This window comes from Hemicordylus capensis, chromosome 6 (assembly GCF_027244095.1).
Source record: "Hemicordylus capensis ecotype Gifberg chromosome 6, rHemCap1.1.pri, whole genome shotgun sequence".
Classification (NCBI taxonomy): Eukaryota; Metazoa; Chordata; class Lepidosauria; order Squamata; family Cordylidae; genus Hemicordylus; species Hemicordylus capensis.
In genome coordinates this window covers 118,906,720-118,925,675 of record NC_069662.1, presented here as the reverse complement: position 1 = coordinate 118,925,675, position 18,956 = coordinate 118,906,720, and the positions used below count along the sequence as shown (strand labels likewise).

General features: G+C 47.9%; 1 protein-coding gene across 5 annotated transcripts in view; it reads left to right on the top strand.

Annotated features, from left to right (window-relative positions):
• STK31 (serine/threonine kinase 31) overlaps window positions 1–18,956 on the top strand; it is an 86,392-nt gene that overhangs the window by 53,603 nt on the left and 13,833 nt on the right. For all 5 annotated transcript variants that reach the window (XM_053261884.1, XM_053261880.1, XM_053261883.1 and 2 more), the window contains 3 exons: window positions 790–876; window positions 7,287–7,436; window positions 9,031–9,156. In XM_053261884.1, the coding sequence (XP_053117859.1) occupies window positions 790–876; window positions 7,287–7,436; window positions 9,031–9,156 (363 nt within the window). The remainder of the gene's footprint in view (window positions 1–789; window positions 877–7,286; window positions 7,437–9,030; window positions 9,157–18,956) is intronic.

Below are 18,956 nucleotides of genomic sequence, written 5' to 3'. Positions count from 1 at the left end.
ACAATTGCTCACACTAGTATTCTAAACTGAAAACTGAGAGAAGCCCAAATGCATACTACTTCAATTGACTGTATATGTCCAGTAGACAATTTCAAACATCAGATATAATTTTTTGGTCCTGTGCTGGAATAATCAGTTCAGACTATTGTTGTAGTTCCAGAACAATCATAGGAACAGAGGAAGCTGCTTTATACCAAAGCAGACCCTTGGACCATCTATCTCAGTATTGTCTCCACCAGGGCTGCTCAACATTGGTCTTCCTGCAGATGCTGGACTACAACTCTCATCATCCGTGACTGTTGGCCACTGCGGCTGGGGATTTTGGGAGTAATAGTCCAAAAATAGCTGGAAGACTGAAGTTGAGCAGCTGACTAGCAGTGACTCTCAAAGATTTCAGGCAGGAGTCTTTCCCAGCCCTATCTGGGGATGCTAGGGATTGAACCTGGCACCTTGTACGTGCAAGCAGATGCTCTACACTGAGCTCCTCATCTCCGAAGAGGAATATTTTACAACAGATGGTGCACATGTATATCCACCTATCCAAATGCAAACCAAAATGAACCCTGCTTAGCGATGACTTTCCCCCCTATGAGTCACATTGACAAAGTACTGCATGTGGTTCTGGAGACTCAAATAGCAGATCCTATTCTAAACAAGGGATAATTGTCAGTATTAAAACAGTAATTCAGGATTGTGCATTTATATTATCTATCGGTATATACATATTTGTCGTATTTGTATATTATCTTGATGCCTGATGAATTTCCTTCCCCTCCCTCCACCATGAAGTCTGATCCTCTAGCATATCTGATGGTCCCATATTATGCTGGAGCAAGTTTGGGCGCATTGCAGACTAGTACACCTTTATCTCAAGAAGTAAGTAATATATGAACTCTCAGCAGAGTGTGTGTGTGTGTGTGTGTGTGTGTGTGTGTGTGTGTGTGTGTGTGACCATGCATTGAGAATCATTCAGCTTCTGCTGTTACACCACCGCCACATCTCTGAATAGATCCGTCACTTGCAATTTAAAAAATAAATAATTCTCTGCTGCTGCAATCCAAGGATGTCTCAGTGTGGGTGCTTCCTTGTTTCTCTCTCACCTATTTCCATTTATTCTTCTTGACTGTTTGCTTTCTTTCTTTGTTCAAAGATCTTGTAAAACTCTATCTTATTAAAAAAAAAAAAGAAACAAAATGAAAAATGGGAGAGGCTAGCTTTAGTTTTACTTTCAGTTTTGTTCCTCTCTTTCTTTCCCTTTGCTGCATGGACCAAACTAACCACAAAGTTCACATTAGGGTCCTGATGGAAAAGCACCAGCAAGGCCTTCCAAAGGCCATTCAGGCAGCCGGTAACCCACCCAGTCGACCACCTTACCACAACTGCCTAGAGAGCCCCCAGAGCTCCAGAGAGTGTGAAAACCACAACCTCTTGCCATCCGGCCATGAGTTTGGGCAAATGCCTGCAAAAAGTGGGATTCTGAGCTGTGGGGGAGTGGACCAGGCAGCCGTGTCACTTCCACTTCCTGCCATTGGGGCAGCTTGAGTCGCAGCAGCACCGCTGCCTCTGCCTGTTCTAACAAGCCTGTGGAACACACAGCTGCTGGGAATGATCCAGCTTCCTTGCCGGCTGCCATTGCCTCCACCAGTGGCATGTCAGGCGTGGCAAAGGACAAGCGCCAGGCTGCCAATGAACAGTCTGCAGCTGCATCGGTGGGTGCAGGATCTGGCCAGAGCCCAGCTTCAAAGGCCTCCTTGAGAACAAGAGTGGTGGTGACAAGGAGTGCCACGGTAAGAGCAGGCATCCAACCGGTGAGCTCGACCCATGCTGGCTCCGCTTCAGGGAGCTGTGCCCTAAAAGGCACAGGAAAAAGCGCAAAATACATTTAAAGAAATCTAAAAAGGGAAAGTCTAGATCTACGCAAAAGGGAAAATAGCATACATTCTTGTGAACATTTGGGCTCTGACTTGCCTGGTCCTAGAAGGCCCACCTCCAGGGTACCAGAGGCACCCCCCCCCGGACCCCTCAGAACCATCTAGCTAAGCCTACATCTACTCTGGGATCTATTATCTCCTTGGATGAAGAGCCCATCCCAATGGAGGATTCCCCAAAGGGCCCAGGGGACCCTTCTGGTGTGCCAGACCCGGAACACCCAGACAGAGAAGGGGAGTGCTCTGACGGGCAAGAACCAGAAAGCTCAGAGGCCTTGCATAGACTTTCCTTCTATTTGGACTTTACCCCACTAATGAATAATTGTATACATACTTTGGGGCTTGATCCACCCACGTTTCCGGAATCCCAGCCACCAAGTAAAGTGCATTGGTGTTTTCCTAGCCCAGGGGTAAATAATATGGCCCTTCCAATTCCAAAGTTGTTTTTCGTGGAGGCATCCATGAGGCGCACTCATGATTGGGCTGCCTTAGTGATGATAGCTTCTGCAGCTGCCTTCATGGTAGCCAGGGCACCCCTCATCCGGCTAGATGGCTTAATACAAGAACCAAACTCTGGTACCGCTCGCATGAGGCAAACACTAGTAAAATTACATGAGGTGCAGGCCTTTATCTTGGCTTCCACTCTTGACAGTTATTTGCCTTGCATCATGAACAACAATAGCTTCAGTCGTGGGCTGCTGTAATTTATGGTTGAAATATTGGCAGGTTGACACTACCTCCAAATCAGCCTCACAGCAGTACCCTTCAAGGGGGAAAAACTGGTTGGGAATAAGGCCTTAAAAGAAATCCTCACAAAGTCAAAAGTTAAAAAGAAAGCTATGCCCTCCTCAGAGTGCACACATGTTGCCCTCTGAGTGATCCTGAAGGCACTCTGGGCATTCCAGTCCATCAACATGTGTTGATACACACAGACAACACCACGGCAAAGGCACACATGAATTGCCAGTGGGGACCAGATTGGGATCCCCGCAGGTGGAAGTGGTCCTTCTGTTCCAGGGGGCCTAGCAGCATGTGATATCCATGACAGCCCACCATGTACAGGGAAGACTTGAACTTGGTGGCAAACTGGCTCAGTCAGAAGGAACTTCTCCCAGGGGGATGGGAAATGAACCCAAAAACCTTATGCCGACACACTTTGGCTGGGCATCTGTGGACCTCTTCACAACTCTAGCCAATGCAAAGGTCCAGCATTTTTTCTCTAGGCTCCCCTGCCCTCAGACAGAGACGGTGGAAACTCTCTCAGCTCACTGACTGGAGGGTCTCCTGTATGCCTTCCTATTGACCCTGCTCCTTGCCGAGGTAGTTCAGAGAGTAAAACTCAAGGCGCTAGTCAGCCTTGTGGCTCCATTCTGGCCCAAAAGACCCTGGTTTGTCAGAACTCACCAACCTGGCTACAGCAGAACACCTGATAGGAACATAGGAAACTACCATATACTGAGTCAGACCATTGTTCTAGCTAGCTCAATATGGTCTTCACAGACTGGCAGTGGCTTCTCCAAGGTTGCAGGCAGGAATCTCTCTCAGACCTATCTTGGATAAGCCATGGAGGGAATTTGAAACCTTCTGCTCTTCCCAGAGTGGCTCCATTCCCTCAGGGGAATCTCTTGCAGTGCTCACACATCAGTCTCCCATTCATATGCAACCAGGGCAGACCCTGCTTAGCTATGGGGACAAGTCATGCTTGCTACCACAAGACCAGCTCTACTACCGGTCACGGAAGACCTTCTTCAGTAGGGCACAGTGTGTCATCCAGATCCAGGCTGGTCAATGCTAGCTGCCTGGAGACTAAACAGTGCCTCCTAAAATGGCACAGCTATTCATCCAAGGTGCTCAGCACAACGTTAGCCTCCAGATGTCTTTCAACAAGTAGGATTTATCAACATACCTGGAGGGCCTTCCTAAGATAGTCTACCAAGCATGCAATACCCAAGGGATTGGCTACCCTGAGGCACCTCCTCCAATTCCTCCAGGACAGATTAGGGTCCCTCTGCAAACACGTTAAAATGACAAGCTGCCTCTCTGGTGGGACTCATTTCAGGGGTTTCCAAACACTCACTGCAACAGCATCCTCACTTAAGGTGTTTCCTCAGTGGGACAACTCTGCTCTCTCCCCAGTGGGCACCATCTCCCTACCTGGCAGTGGCATACTGTCCTTCAGGCTCCCCAGGTCTCCCATTTCAAACCAGTGAAGTCCATTCCACTATGCCTCCTCTTTAAAGTTTGCCTTCCTCATTTCTTGCTTGCCTTCCTCACTTTGGCCTGCAGGGTGTCATAGCTCAGTGCCCTGTTGGTGCATAATGACTTGTACATTTTTTCTGAGGTCTCTGTTGGGCTAATTCGGCTTCCTTTTTTCACCCAAAGGTGGCCTCACTCTTTCACATGTCACAAGATATGGTTTTGCCCTCGCTTTGCCAAAAGCTGGTACATCTGACGGAGTAGGCCTGGCACAGGTTGGCCGTCTATAGATGCCTAAAGATGTACATACATAAAACATATTCGTACCATGGAATCACATTCTGTTTTCTCTTTACTTTGAATGATGGGTCAGGCCATTTCCCCTGCCACCATAGCCCGGTAGTGAAGGGCTTGCCTAGGCCTGGCTTATGAATCCCAGAACCTTAGGACTCCCACTAAAGTGTTTGCTCATTCTACCAGGGCCGCAGCTACCTCAGCTGTTTTTTCTACCAACGCTTCTGTCCAGGATATTTGTAGAGCAACTACCTGGAGGACTCCTACATTCACCAGACGATATGAATTGGACTTCTTCACCTTCACCCAGTTGACTTTCGGGAAGTGGGTTCTTCAGCTGATACTTTCTCCAGAGTAGGCAGGGGTGCTCCCTCCTTAGTTGAGGCTGAGGGCTGTGGTATGTACCCACACTGAGATGTCCTTGGATTGCAGCAGCAGAGAGTGGAGCATTGGTTCACTCACCATTAAAGCTTCTTCTTGCTGCTGCATAATGGTGTGCCCGAACCGGTCCGGCAGCCATTCCAAAGAATGGCCGAACTGCCGGACCGGTCCGGCCCTGCCAGGTCCGGGTCCGGGTGGGGGGTATGTCTTTAAGGGCGGGGAGGGCTTGCTTAGCCCTCCCGCCTCCTTGCCCCCGCCAGCACCCGTATTGAACACTATAGGGGCGCTGGAAACCAGCCGCCCCCCCCCCCGCCCCCGCCGCGGCGGCGAAATAACCCCTAAAACCAGCCAGCCCTCCCTCCCTCCCAGCTAGCTGCCCGCCCGTCCCCCACCCACTCACCCACCCACCCGGTCGCTCACCCGGTCGCTGGATAAAAAGCGAGAGGAGCTCCGGCACAGAGCTCCTCTCGCTTGGAAGGCCTCCAGCAGAATGGTGGCTTGCGCATGCGCGCGCTGCAAACCACGCCGTTCTCCGGAGGCCCGGTCTACCCGCCGGGAAAGGGCCGGGTAGACCGGGCCTCCGATCGCTGGGTAGACCGGGCCTCCGATCGCCGGAGGCCCGGTCTACCCGGCCCTTTCCCGGCGGGTAGACCGGGCCTCCGGAGAACGGCGTGGTTTGCGGCGCGCGCATGCCACCATTCTGTTGGAGGCCTTCCAAGCGAGAGGAGCTCTGTGCCGGAGCTCCTCTCGCTTTTTATCCAGCGACCGGGTGAGCGACCGGGTGGGTGGGTGAGTGGGTGGGGGGCGGGCGGGCAGCTAGCTGGGAGGGAGGGAGGGCTGGCTGGTTTTAGGGGTTATTTCGCCGCGGCGGCGGCGGCGGGGGGGGGGCGGCTGGTTTCCAGCGCCCCTATAGTGTTCAATACGGGTGCTGGCGGGGGCAAGGAGGCGGGAGGGCTAAGCAAGCCCTCCCCGCCCTAAAAACAAGGCCCCCCTTCGGTGCCGGTCCGGACTTCTCCGGACCGTGCACATCCCTACTGCTGCATCCAAGGACATTGCAATCCTCCCTTCAGCACCCGTGCCTCCTTTTATCTAAGGTACCTTTGGGAGATATTTTTTCAGACTGTCTGCCAGTTGTTCCTAATATTCTGGGGTTTGTTGTCTTTTGTTATGGTTCGCTGTTCTGCTTGTTCTGTGTTTTCTGATCAATGTTTATCTTTGAGATACTCTTAGCCTCTTGGCCTAAAAGAACTGAGTGGGGCTTTGCTCCCATGGCTCTTAATGGCTTCAGCTAAATTTGCATAGTCCTGCCTTCGAGCCCTGTGGAGAAGCATAACTCACAGTGAGACGTCCTTGGATGCAGCAGCAAGAAGAAGCCTTCATGGTGAGTGAACCAATGCTCCAATCTGGAAGTAAGGGACAGTTTTTAAGGCCCAGAAAACTCACTGGAACCTAATTTTTATGGACTGTGTATGGATGCTTGGTGCTTGCTTTTTTGGCTTGGTCTCTGATAAATTGTGTTTTCTGCTCCTTCCAATAAGGAGCCATTTCAATATTTCTCTTGTTATATATTAACCAACAATCCTGTTTCCATTACCTCCCAGGTACCTCTGTAGCACAAAAGTAGCCTCTCCTCCATCATTAGTTATATTGTGGTTTGTGTTTAATCATTTTTGGGGTGTGTTTGCATTTGCCTACCTGCCTACATGAATCTCAGGATTGGAAGGAACAAGTCCTGAGATACATAGAGTGCAGGATCCTTCTGGGAAGTTTATTGCCATCCTGCTGTTCCTCAGTTTAGAGTTGGTGCTTGGGAGATGGCCTGTCATAGTGAGGGATCTGGTAGGATTGTGATCTCCAATAGACTTCTGCATTTGGGGAGGAGAGTCAGAAAGCGAGACTTGTCCTGTTGCCAAGTACTGACTTGCACCTTCAGAGGATGCTAGAGAGGGCTTGAGCTTCAGCTTCCATCCTGCTGGAGGTTCAATTGACATTTTCCTTCCCTAGCTGCAGTCTTCACTGGAAATGAATCAGCATGTTCTCTGACATGCTTCAAAACATTCAGAATCTAGCAGTTGCCTAAAACTCGCTTGGAGATGAAGGATTTGTCTTAAAAACTGTAGAAATGCATTCATCAATTATTAGTCCTGACTTGCAGTCGCACAGCCATGTTGTAATGTGATGCTAAGACGGGGATGAGCAAACTTGACCCTCCAGCTGGGATGACTCCCATCATCCCTCATGATTTGTCACAGTGGCTGGGGATGATAGGAGTTGTAGTTCAGTCACAGGTGGAGGGCTAAGTTTGCCTACCCCTGTGCTAGGGCATGAATCCTTTAAAAAGAAACCAATAGGAAGAAGTTCCGTAAGGGGCTTTGTCTCTGATTTTTGACTGTTTAATACATACATTGGGTATGTTGTAGCTTTTTCTGCAAGACTTATAGGAATATTCTGGGATCCATCTCTTAGATTCTTTATTATTTTAATTAGGAAACCTTAAAAGTGATGAAAGGAGTGGTCCATGGTCTCTACATGCTACACAGAGCTGATATAGTGCATGGATCCCTGCATGAATACAACGTATTTGCTGTAAACAGAGAAAAAGGAATTGTTGGAGACTTTGACTTCACCAAAGCAGAAGTAAAGAAACAAACCTATGTATTGACATACTACTTCAGTGTTGCCCAGAACCTATCTATTAAGTTATGAATTCCTCTACTTTTGATACTGTGTATAATCTAGTAGTTCTCGAATCAGATATCTTTTGATGTTATCATGTGCCATTCATGCTTTCCTCTTTGATGGTTGCTTGTGCCATTCATTTCCACGTGGAGAGCAGCCTCCTAAAATATAAGAAACAACCAAAATGTTTGAGTTGGGGACAGTTCACACAAAGTGGCTTGCTGCAGCTTTTGCAAACCTTGGGGAATCCATGTCACCAGGGGATGGCTTTAATGCTAGGACAGTGGTAGAAGAATTTATTTATTTATTTGATTTATATGCCATCCTTCCAAAAATGGCTCAGGGTGGTTTACATCAAAATTATATCAGAATTGCAAGCGCTGCCTCTGTAGCATGCGTTTATGTCTTCCACAAGCTGGCAGTGGAGGCTGCACAAATATCTCCCTGGAGAAACATCTCCTTAAAGCTACAAAGAGAACAGTTGTTTTGTAGTCTCCTTAGCTAGCAGAGCTTAAGTTTCTCTTTGCGCTGTAGAGAATGGGAAGGATACAGAGAGCCATGCGTGTGTGTGAAGGAAGGGCTGGCTACAGAGTTTGCACGTGTTATCTGGGCATGTGCTCTCTCCTGCTCTGAAAGGGTTGCTGACTTGGAGAGTAAGAAAGAGATAGCAATAGCACTTACATTTATATGCCGCTCTATAGCCGGAGCTCTCTAAGCGGTTTACAATGATTTTAGCATATTGCCCCCAACATTCTGGGTACTCATTTTACCGACCTCGGAAGGATGGAAGGCTGAGTCAACCTTGAGCCCCTGGTCAGGATCGAACTTGTAACCTTCTGGTTACAGGGCGGCAGTTTTACCACTGCACCACCAGGGGCTCAGGAGATGAGCGTTCTGCACTGAACATACACGAAGATAGGAAGCTGCCTTATACAAAGTTAGACCATTGACCCATCCAGCTCAGCATTGTCTACACCGACTGGCAGTGGCTTCTCCAAGGTTTTGGGCAGAAGTCTTTCCCAGTCCTACCTGGAGATTGAACCTGGGACCTTCTACATGCAAAGCTGATGCTCTGTCGCTGAGCTACAGCCCCATTCCCTAAGGCAGGCTTCCCCAAACTGCGGCCCTCCAGATGTTGCTGAACTACAACTTCCAGCATACCCAGCCACAAAAAATTGTGTCTAGGGATGCTGGGAGTTGTAGTTCAGCAACATCTGGAGGGCTGCAGTTTGGGGAAGCCTGCCCTAAGGGGAACATTTTACATTAGAAAGTGTTCATGTATAGTCACCCATCCAAGTGCAAACCAAGGCAAACCCTGCTGAACAAAGGAGACAATTCATGCTCACTACTGCAACACCAGCTTCTTCCCCACACATAGCAGTGGTAGCTATGCATGGTGTGTGCTAAATGCATTGATTGCTTCCTCTGCCATCTCAGATTGTTCTAGCCTGATCTGCTGTTCAGGCTAGAACAAAAAATACATTTGTAGGAGATGTGCAAGAAGGTTCAGTTCATTATATAATCTGAGCTGTGGAATTTTAATCTGTTTTAGGGTCAGCGTGCATCAATGAATTCTGTGGCACTGTATGGTCTGAGCTTAACTTCTCCTGAAGTCAAAAAGGGACAGCCACCTTCTCCAGCTTCAGATATGTATGCTTATGGTTGTCTGCTGTACTGGGTATGTAATTTTGCATTTATGAACACACACATGCAGTACAGGAGACATTCATTATCTGTGGTTTTGTGGATCACAGTTTCATGTATCGACGAATGGGTCTTAGAGATTCAGTTTCTTTATCTGTGGCATGAAAGATAGGCGATTTTTGCTTATCCGCAGTTCTTGAATGACCGGAGATGACTTCTGATGTTGTTATTTCCAGCTGCCATTTTGAAGCGCACAGCCGTTTTGTGGCTCTCTTTTGTTTAAATTCTTTTTTTTTAAGTGAAAAATAAGAGGATTTGGGGGGCATTTCAGGAGACCTGAATAACAAGGTACTATGCTTTTCTACCCCTATATTTGCCCCCTCCTTGCTTTTTTAGCATTTTTTTAAAGCTCAAGGCATCTAACCCCCCAATATCCATAGGGTTAAGGTCACCTTATTTGCAGTTTCGTTATCTGTGGGAATGGAACCCCCGCAAATAACTAGAGGCACCTGTATCGGGCTCCTGAATAACTGTGAAGAACCTAAACTGCAAGGGACGATGTGAGCACAATAGTATATTTATATGCAACCATTTTTCATAACTGCTAAAAAAATGCCCTTTTCTTCTCTGGACTACATTTTATTCATCTATGTGTTTTGCCCTTGTCTTGCCAGCAGACTTGAGCCAGTTGGTTTCATTTTTGTCTGTCGCTCTAAATTTGACTGTCACTTCTTGTTCTCCTTTAACCTCAAGAGGTATGTATGCTGAGGAATAGTTAGTGAGGCCTGGTCTCCACACGCAGCAGAATGAGACAGTAGGATAGATTGTGCCATCTCAGCCTGCAGGTAGAAATGCCATATTTTTAATGCTCTCCACATTGAAGAACTAGAACATGTGGTAAAATGGTTGGCTGTCTTGGCTAACTGTCTCTTAGTTCCTAAGGGCTTTTTGTGTGCTTTTGCATTTTCATTTATTATACACTTACCTTTCTTTCATGATGGCCTCTGCCACACATCCCCAAATACATCATATTTTTGGATGTCTTGTCTCAGCAGTTAATAATGGACATATCATTGTTCTTGGTTGCCTCTCCAAGTTGAATATGTTAAGAGTCTGGAGGGGCTAGATTCATAAGACCAGCCCTGCTGGTTGAGGCCCAAGGCCTATCTGGTCCAGCATCCTGTTTCACAGAGTGGCCCACCATATCCTCCAGTAAGCCGACAGGCAAGAGGTGAGGGCATCAGTGTGCTCTCTAATTTTTTTCATTTGTGTGCGGAATGAGTTTTGTTCCGAGTGGCAGTATCAAGGCAGTGCGTGTGTACACATGCATTCGGAATGGAGCCTTCCTGATTCAACCTGAGCGGGATCTAAAAGGAACTGAGCAGACATCCAAAAAACGTGTGCGTGCGCATGCCTTAGAGGGAGCACTAGAGGGCATGCTCTCTCTCGCCTGCTGTTGCTCTCCTGCAACTGGTATTTAGAGGCATCCTCCCTCTTAGGCTGGAGGTGGCCTGTAGCCCTAGGACTAGTAGCCATTGATAGACTTGTCCTCCATGAATTTTTCTAAGTCCTTCTTAAAGCCATCCAGGCTGGTGGCTGTCACCACATCTTATAACAGAGAATTCTGTAGGTTAATTTGCATTGTGTGAAGTGCACAGGTGAGAAGAGCACTGCTAATCAAGAGTAGCTGTTGACATGGAATTAAGGTTCAAAGTAGTTTTATTTGGGAAATAAAAGTAGTCTAAATAAAGTAGTTTTATTTGGGAAATAAAAGTAGTCTAAATAAAGTAGTTTTATTTGGGAAATACATCTGATAAATGGAGAGCCGACATGCCTAGCTGCCCACATGAGGAACAAGGGGAAGGAAGAAGACAGAAGTCTGTCTCTAGGGTGAGAGAATGAAACCTGAGACTATCGGTCTAACAAAGGGGAATGAAGACAGAGACAGAGAATGGTCAGAGGGGATTCTCTTACTCACTGTCACTAATCTCTAATGCCCTTAGTGGTCAATAGGATTGCTGGTGCCAAGAGTCGATGCCTTCAGGAGCTGCATCTCTAACAGAATAGATTAGGATTTAATTGTAGACACTGATGTAAATGCTTCTACAATGCCAAGGAGTGATTCAGTGGTGATTGCGTTTTGGGTGGTATTACAAATATGTTAGTTAGTTAAATAAATAAAGTAGTCTTTCTCTTGCTTAGACAGGCAACATACTGGTCTCAGACTCCGCTGAGAATACACCAACACTAGTCAATGAGGAAGTGGAAGGGTCTTGAACTCTTACTTATACTAGCCCTGTTAACATATTATGTTCAGGCTGTGTAAAATCTGTGTAGAGTACTATTGACAAGTTAATGCATATGCAATAGTGTGCTTCCTCCCTGTCCCCTGTATTTGAGAGGCCTGTACCTGCAAAGATTGTTGTAATTTTGAGATATTCCTGACACAGACCAGCAGGGAAGGTGGAGCCTATTCCACTTAGAACCAGTTTGTACAGGCTGTACTCAGCAGAGTTTAATTTTATTCTCTCTGCAATAAAGACATGTTCTGTTCTTGATCAAGTAACTGTCTTTGTGTGGAACCCAAATTATTACATGCGGCTGCATGTAAGGTTAGGTCTGAGCTAGTTTGAGCTATACTTAGTAGTACTATGGAGGTTCTGATATTATGTATTTGTACTATTTGAACTACTTATACTATGCTCTATGTTTTGGGGTCAAAGACAGTAATAAAGTATTCATTCATACAGTACCAGGTTCCCTTCTAAAATGAATACGTGTACATTCACACAAAACATGTACTAGTGTTCAGAGAGCTGCATGCGCATACAGCATGATACCTGAACTGAGCTACTGTGGCCAGCTTATCAGTCTAGCTGCAAGCCACCACTTAAGGGCAAAAATGAGAAATTGTGTTTGAGTTGTTGATGGTGGTAACGATAAGTTGTGGATAGTGATGACCACAATCATCATGATCCACAACACATTATGGTGAGTTGTGGTGATAGTTATAGTAGCGCAATCTGTGTATGAATCCCCGTGAGAGGGCTGGACTCTGCTCCAAAGGACTTAACAATTTAGGTACTGACACAGAGGAAGGGGAGGGTAAGGTGGAGAGATAATATGTGATTGTTTTAGTTACACATATTTGATCTTCATTCCAGCAGGAAAGGGGACTAGGGGGTGTTGCGTCAAAGCTTTTATGGAAAAGGTGGCTTTTACAAAGTAATTTGGAGGACCTATTATGCAAGTGTGTTCTGGGAGGCAGTTGCAGGCACAAGGCGCAGCAAGGAAGAAAATGTGAAGACATTAGAGCGGGTTGCACAATTTTGGCCTTCCATTTGTTGGATTACAACTCCCATCATTCTTAGCCACAGTGACCAATAGGGATGATGGGAGTTGTACTCCCAACAGCTGGAGGGCCAAAGCCATGCAACCCTCTGTTAGAGGAAGCAGGAGACCTTTGGACAGTTGAGGGTAGTGGAGCTGAAGGAACGAAAGTCAGGTAACAGGGTATGGGGCCTGAGAGAGGAGGGCACTATGGAGGGCGTTGAAGGTAAAGCATAAGGACTTTGTGCTGGTGCTGGGAAACCAGTGAAGTTTTTTAAGGGTGGGGTAATGACATATGGAATGATGAGAGAGGTGAATGATCTTAGCAGTAGGGTGCTGGATGGAGACAATAGAGATGAGCCAGTGGAAAAACAGCATGGAGGTGCTGGCAGAAGTCAAGGCAAAAGATAACTAGGACATGAACTAGAGTCCTTGTTTGGCGAGAGCAGACAGGAAAGGCTCCATTCTTGGTCGCTGAGGCCAGGGACATCTCATGGGTTATCCTCTCTCAAGAGCTCCAGGCAGGACAGAAAGTAAATAGTTAAAAAACTAAGCCACACCCACTAGAGCCTGAGGGGGATAACCCCGCCCCAGTTCTTTCTGTCCTCAGCAAGCTCCAAGGCAGTGTTTTTCTAGCTCTCTCTATTTTCTGCTGATATTACTTCTCTAATTGACTTCCTAACTACAGTATTCCTTTCTCCAAAATCCTTTTTTCTGTCCCTGATCTTTATTACTTGCTATCACCTGAAAAGAAAAGAAAGAAAACCACCCTTCTTTCGTCTGTTTCTCCCCCGCCCCCACTTCTCTCCCCCTCATCTCCTCTTTCCTCTCTGTTGCTTGGAGCCAGGCAGAGAGATACAGAGCAATTTCTCCAACGAGGGGAAGAGATTGAATGTTTTCGGCCTGGGAGGCTTCGGGGCCGTTTGTAGGCCTCATCGGCGCAGGCTGCTGCAAGCTCTGCATAGCAAGGCCGCTTTTCCGACCTCCCGAAAACCGCCTGAAAAATTCGCCAGCAGTGAGTTGACTGTCCGTAATCGGCCATCTCTCATCTATGGGCCATGGAGTCCCCCCTGGAAGGGCTTAATTTTCCCGCGTCGGTGACAGCCGCTCTCGAGCCGCCCATCCCGATTGTTGAAGGGGCCGCGTCAAGTCTCCTGCCCTCGGGCTGCAAGACTCGCACTACTGCAGCCTGGCGCGCCATGCTGCTGCAGGCAGCTTGAAGTGGCTGTGAAGAGCGCTTTCAGAGGCTCCCTATTGGCAGTGCCCCACCAACCTCTGAAGAGATTAGGCGGATTGGCGAGCTGGCTAGCAACCTGACCGGCAGGGCAGCGAGGTCATCACAGGCATCTTCTGTTCCTAAGATGGCGACAGTTGCGAAGAATCTCTCCATTTTACCTAAAGGAGCTGGTAATGTAAAAGAGAGACAGTCTCTAAAAGGGCGGGAAAAGACTAAGACTGTGATTATGGTGTTTGGCCAGCAGGGGGAGTCTGCTGCAGAGACTGGGCCTAAAGAATCCAGTTCTAACTCTGCTGTTTTACCTAAGTCTGTGCCACCTGAGTGGCAAGCATGGTTTCGCAATGCAATCATTGACACCATCTACTAGGTTAGGCCCCCTAAGAGGAATAAGAGATCCAAAAAGGGGAGAAGGCATAGGTCACTCAGTGTGAGCTCCTCACCTAGCGAGTTTGTCAGTCCTTCTCCCAAAAAGGCCAAAAGCAAGCGTAAGCGTAGTGAGCTGGGCAAGTTGGCTGGCAAGGTGGCACGAAGCCATTCCTCTGATGCTTCCGATCATATTCTGGGGGCCCTAGGGGTTTACTTGCACCTCAAAAAATAAATAAAAAATCATTGCAAACTCAGAGGCCTTATCTGCCTTCTGACCCTGAAGACCCAATTAATGCAGGGGGAGGTTTTGATCTGGATCTAGAGACTCCGTTAGACAAGGATGACGGGAAATGGTCTGGAGGGGAGGACACTGGTGATGCCTCGGTGTCACAGCACCTCTTTGTGGCAGAGGACTTCAGCCCATTCATGTCCAGAATTATTAATACAATTGGACTGAAATCAGAGGCTGGGCAGAGTTCTGACTCATGCGCCAAAGGGGACTTGGTCTTTCCTAGAGCACACCCCAAGGACATGCTGATGCCCATGCCAGAGTTGTTTGTGGATGTAGTCAAACAGGAATGGTTGACACCAGCTTCCAACTGCAAGGCTACGTCCATGGCTAACAAATTTTATTCTTTTCAGCAAACCACTACAGATATGTTGAAGACACCAAATGCAGATGCCCAGATTTTGCAATTGGTGTCGGATTCCCTGGTATCTCGAGAGGGTGAGGTTTCTCTAAAAGACACAGCTGACAAGTAGGCCGAGCTGTCATTTAATCGTGTCATGAGAACGTGTCCCTGGTGATCCGCGCAACAGTGGCAGCATCCAGGGCAGCCCGTGCCTCCTTATTATGTGTGGTCAATCTTCTGAGTGATCCTCCAGGGGACCCAGTTAAGATGTGACAGCAACTATTAAAGATCCAGAAAGCGCAGGCCCTTATGGCTGATACCACTCTTGATATGATTAGATTCTCAGCGCAAGTGGCGGCTTCATCATTTGTTGGCAGACGCCACTTGTGGCTCAAAATTGGACAGTTAATTCTACCTCTAGGCTTAACCTCACCACCGTCTTTTACAACGGCAAGAAGCTTTTTGGTGAGTCTGCCCTACCAGACATTCTTGTAGAGTCGTCTGATAAGTGAAAGACGATGCCTTCAACCAATAAAAAGACTGATAAACAGCCTTTCAAAAGGCCCTTCCAATACAGTCGGCCCTTTCATAGCTTCTGGTCCTTCAGGGGCCCGCGTCAGAGATACAAAATTCCAGAGGGGATCTTGGAATCTTCAGAGAGCACCCTTTAGAGGGTTTGGTACCTACAAACAGCAAGCTGCTCAGCAAAAGCCACAACAATGACTTGAAGCATTTCAGGCTTGGAGGGCATTTGTCTCACCTCGCCCCAGCCTGGGAAGATTCAACCTCAGACAACTGGGTTCTGCAGCTGATCCATCACGGCTGCAGGATAGAGTTTCACTCCTCTCCCCCTGCTGCTTTATCCCCACTCCAAGGTCAAAAGCATTCTCAAAGCATTTGCCGATGGTCCAGGCACCTCCTGGACATCGGGGCAGTGGAGCCAGTGCCTCTGGCACAGGAGGGAGAGGGAGTCAAAACAAAAACAAACAAACCAAAACAACAACAAAACGAAACACCCCTATCCTATTTACCGTCCCAAAAAGGAATGGCTCAGGGATTGCTGTTTTAGACTTAAAATTTTTTGAGCAGATGGGTCCGCAGAACTCATTTCCAGATGGAAACTCTAAGAGCAGTTTCAGAGGCACTCTTTCATCTGGATGTGCTGGCATCCATAGATTTAAGGGAGGCCTACCTGCATCTTCCTATACACCCAGAAAGCTGGCAGTACCTTTGGTTTAAATATGCTGGAAGGCATTTTCAATACAGCAGCCCCTCATGTCTTCACAAAGTTGTTGCCGCCACAGGTGGCGCAACTCTGTCAGAAAGGGATTCGTCTGTTTGCATATATAGACAATTTGATCTCTCCCAGAGGCAGAATGGGACTTGGCCCTTAACTATCGCAACACTCGAGAACCATGGTTTCATCATAAAAGGAGAAAATAGTCAATTGACGGCATGCCACAGGCTGCACCATTTGTGGGTAATCATAGTTACCTTAGTGGACCGCCTCTTGCTTCCACCGGACAGGTTATAGACTATCCAGACAGAGGTTCACCTGTTCCTAGCGAGTCCAAGAGTTCCTCTGGCTTCCTTGTCAAGACTGCTGAGCTTGATGGTGGCCGCACCGGACTCGGTTCCATAGGCTTGACTTCATCTGCACGACCTCCAGTGGTTTCTCCTACCCTACCAGAAGGCAATTGTAAGTAAGTGTAGACTGCTTCTGAAGTTGCCACCAGACCTGCAATCTCTCCGCTGGTGGATTGACTCCAATGTCCTGAATTGGGGAAAGACCTTCTTGGACCCACAGATGTTCATCATAACAGCAGACGCAAGTGATAGGGGCTGGGGAGCCCACTGCCTCAACCAGTCAGCGCAGCAGCTATGGAACAAAGAGGAGCGTTCTCACAACATAAATTGGAGGGAACTCCATGCAAATCGCCTAGCGCTACTAGCATTCCAGGAGATCATCCAAGGCACCGACATATTCGTAAAGACTGACAATACGACGGCAAAGGCGTATGTAAACAAGCAATGGGGGACCAGGTCCAGGTCACTTCACCAGGAGGCTGTCCTTGTGCTGTCCTGGGCAGAGAGCAACCTTTCTTCCCTGATGGCATACCACGTCAAGGGAGAGCTGAACCTGGTTGCAGACTGGTTAAGCTGGGCTGACTTCCAATTGGGGGAGTGGGCTCTAAATCCATCAGTTTTCACCCAGATAACAGAGAAGATGGGCATGCCTGAGGTAGACCTCTTCATGACTCCGAAGAATGTGCAATTACCAGCGTTTATGACTAGATTTCCATGCAGGGAGGCGATGGCAGTAGATGTCCTATGCAGTCCATGGCCAGACACTCTCCTTTATACATATCCTCCGACACCTTTGTTGGCCAGAGTCCTGCAATGGGTGTGTCTTCGAGCAAGAGTACTCTTAGTGGCATCATTCTGGCCCAGGAGACCCTGGTTTTCCAGAGCTCCTCTATCTGGCGGTGGAGCCACTTTGGGAGTTGCCTCAGACCCTGGACCTGTTCCATCAGAGTCCAGCTTTACACCTGGATCCATGTTGGTTTTGGCTCACCGTTTGGAAACTGAGCGGCGAGTCCTGAGCCAACATGGCTACTCGGAGGGAGTTTTCAGCACTATGCTGGTGTCGCGAAGTCCATCAACAGAGAGAATTTATCAATATACATGGCGAGCATTCCTTCGCTGGATGTCACACAACTCTGTTCTGACAGGCACGGCTAAGTTATGTCATCTCCTGCTCTTCTTACAAGAAGGGTTCAAGAAGGCACTATGTCCGAATACCATGAAACGGCAGGCGTTGCCGTTGGTGGAGTTGCTCTCAGCAGAAAAGGACAAAATATCTCAGTCACATCCTCACCAGCATAGGTTCTTATGAGGTGCCTCGCTGATGTCACCTCCAACAGTGCATAGGTTACCCTCTTGGGAACTACATACTGTCCTCAAGGCATTGCAAGCTCACTCTTTTGGACCTTTGGCAGCTATTCTGATCAGGGTCTTATCGTTTAAATTGGCCTTTTTTGGTGGCCATCACTTCTGCAAGGCTCATCTCGGAGCTGCAGGCACTGTCTGTAAAACAAGTCATATTGTATATTTCAGAAAGAGGCTGTCCGGCTCATTCCGGACCCTTTCATGAGGCCAAAGGTAGCGTCCCCCTTCCACCCATCACAAGATGTGTTCCTACCTTCATTCTGCCCCAAACCCGTCCATCCTATGGAGCGGAAATGGCATAAGTTGGACGTTAAGTGGTGTCTTAAGGTCTATATTAGACTCTCAGCCTCATTCAGATTGTCAGACGCTCTGTTTGTATTGTTCAACCTGCATTCCATGGAGGTCCCAGATTCCTTGACCACTATTGCAACGTGGATTATAGCATGTATATCAATGGCCTATGAGGTTCAGGCCACCAACGCCTCTCTCTGCACATTCTACTAGAGCAGCAGCAGCGTCAGTGGCGTTTTCTACTAATGCACCAGTTGAAGAGATCTGCAAGGCGGCCACCTGGGCGTCGCCTTCCACTTTCACCAAACATTACAAGATCGAGGATTTCACGTCTGCCCGGGCAACCTTTGGTAGATGGGTCTTGCAACAAGTTCTTCCTCTCTAGTAGACCAGAGTGCTCCCACCCAAGTTGGACAGCTGTGGTATGTCCCATGAGATGTCCCTGGCCTCAGCAACCGAGAACGGAGCATTGGTTTCACTTACTGTGAAGTCTTCTTCTGGTTGCTGGGGCCAGGGACATCTTGGCCCGCCCAGTTGTGGTTTTGCGCTCTGGTCTACTTCTGTTGAAAAGGTGGAGACTGACATTTAGTTCTACAGTGGGTTGCTACACTCTGTTATTCTGGAATGTTTAAACCTGTTTATTCTGACCTGCTGTTTTCTACTGTTTTGTATTGCCTTTGTCCTCTTATGTCTCGGCCCGAAAGAACTGGGGCGGGGTTATCCCCCTCAGGCTCTAGTGGGTGTGGCTTAGTTTTTTTAACTATTTACTTTCTGTCCTGCCTGGAGCTCTTGAGACAGGATAACCCATGAGATGTCCCTGGCCCCAGCAACCAGAAGAAGCCTTCACGGTAAGTGAAACCAGTGCTCCATTTTTGAATATTGTGAATAGAGAAGTGGCGTGACTTGGGAACAGCCTGGATATGGTAAATAAAGGAGAGAAGGGGAGCCAAAGACAAAGCCAGGGCTTTAGGCCTGTTGAACAGGATAGATGGTGATGTTGTCAACAAGGAGTGTGTGTGAGCAGTGGAC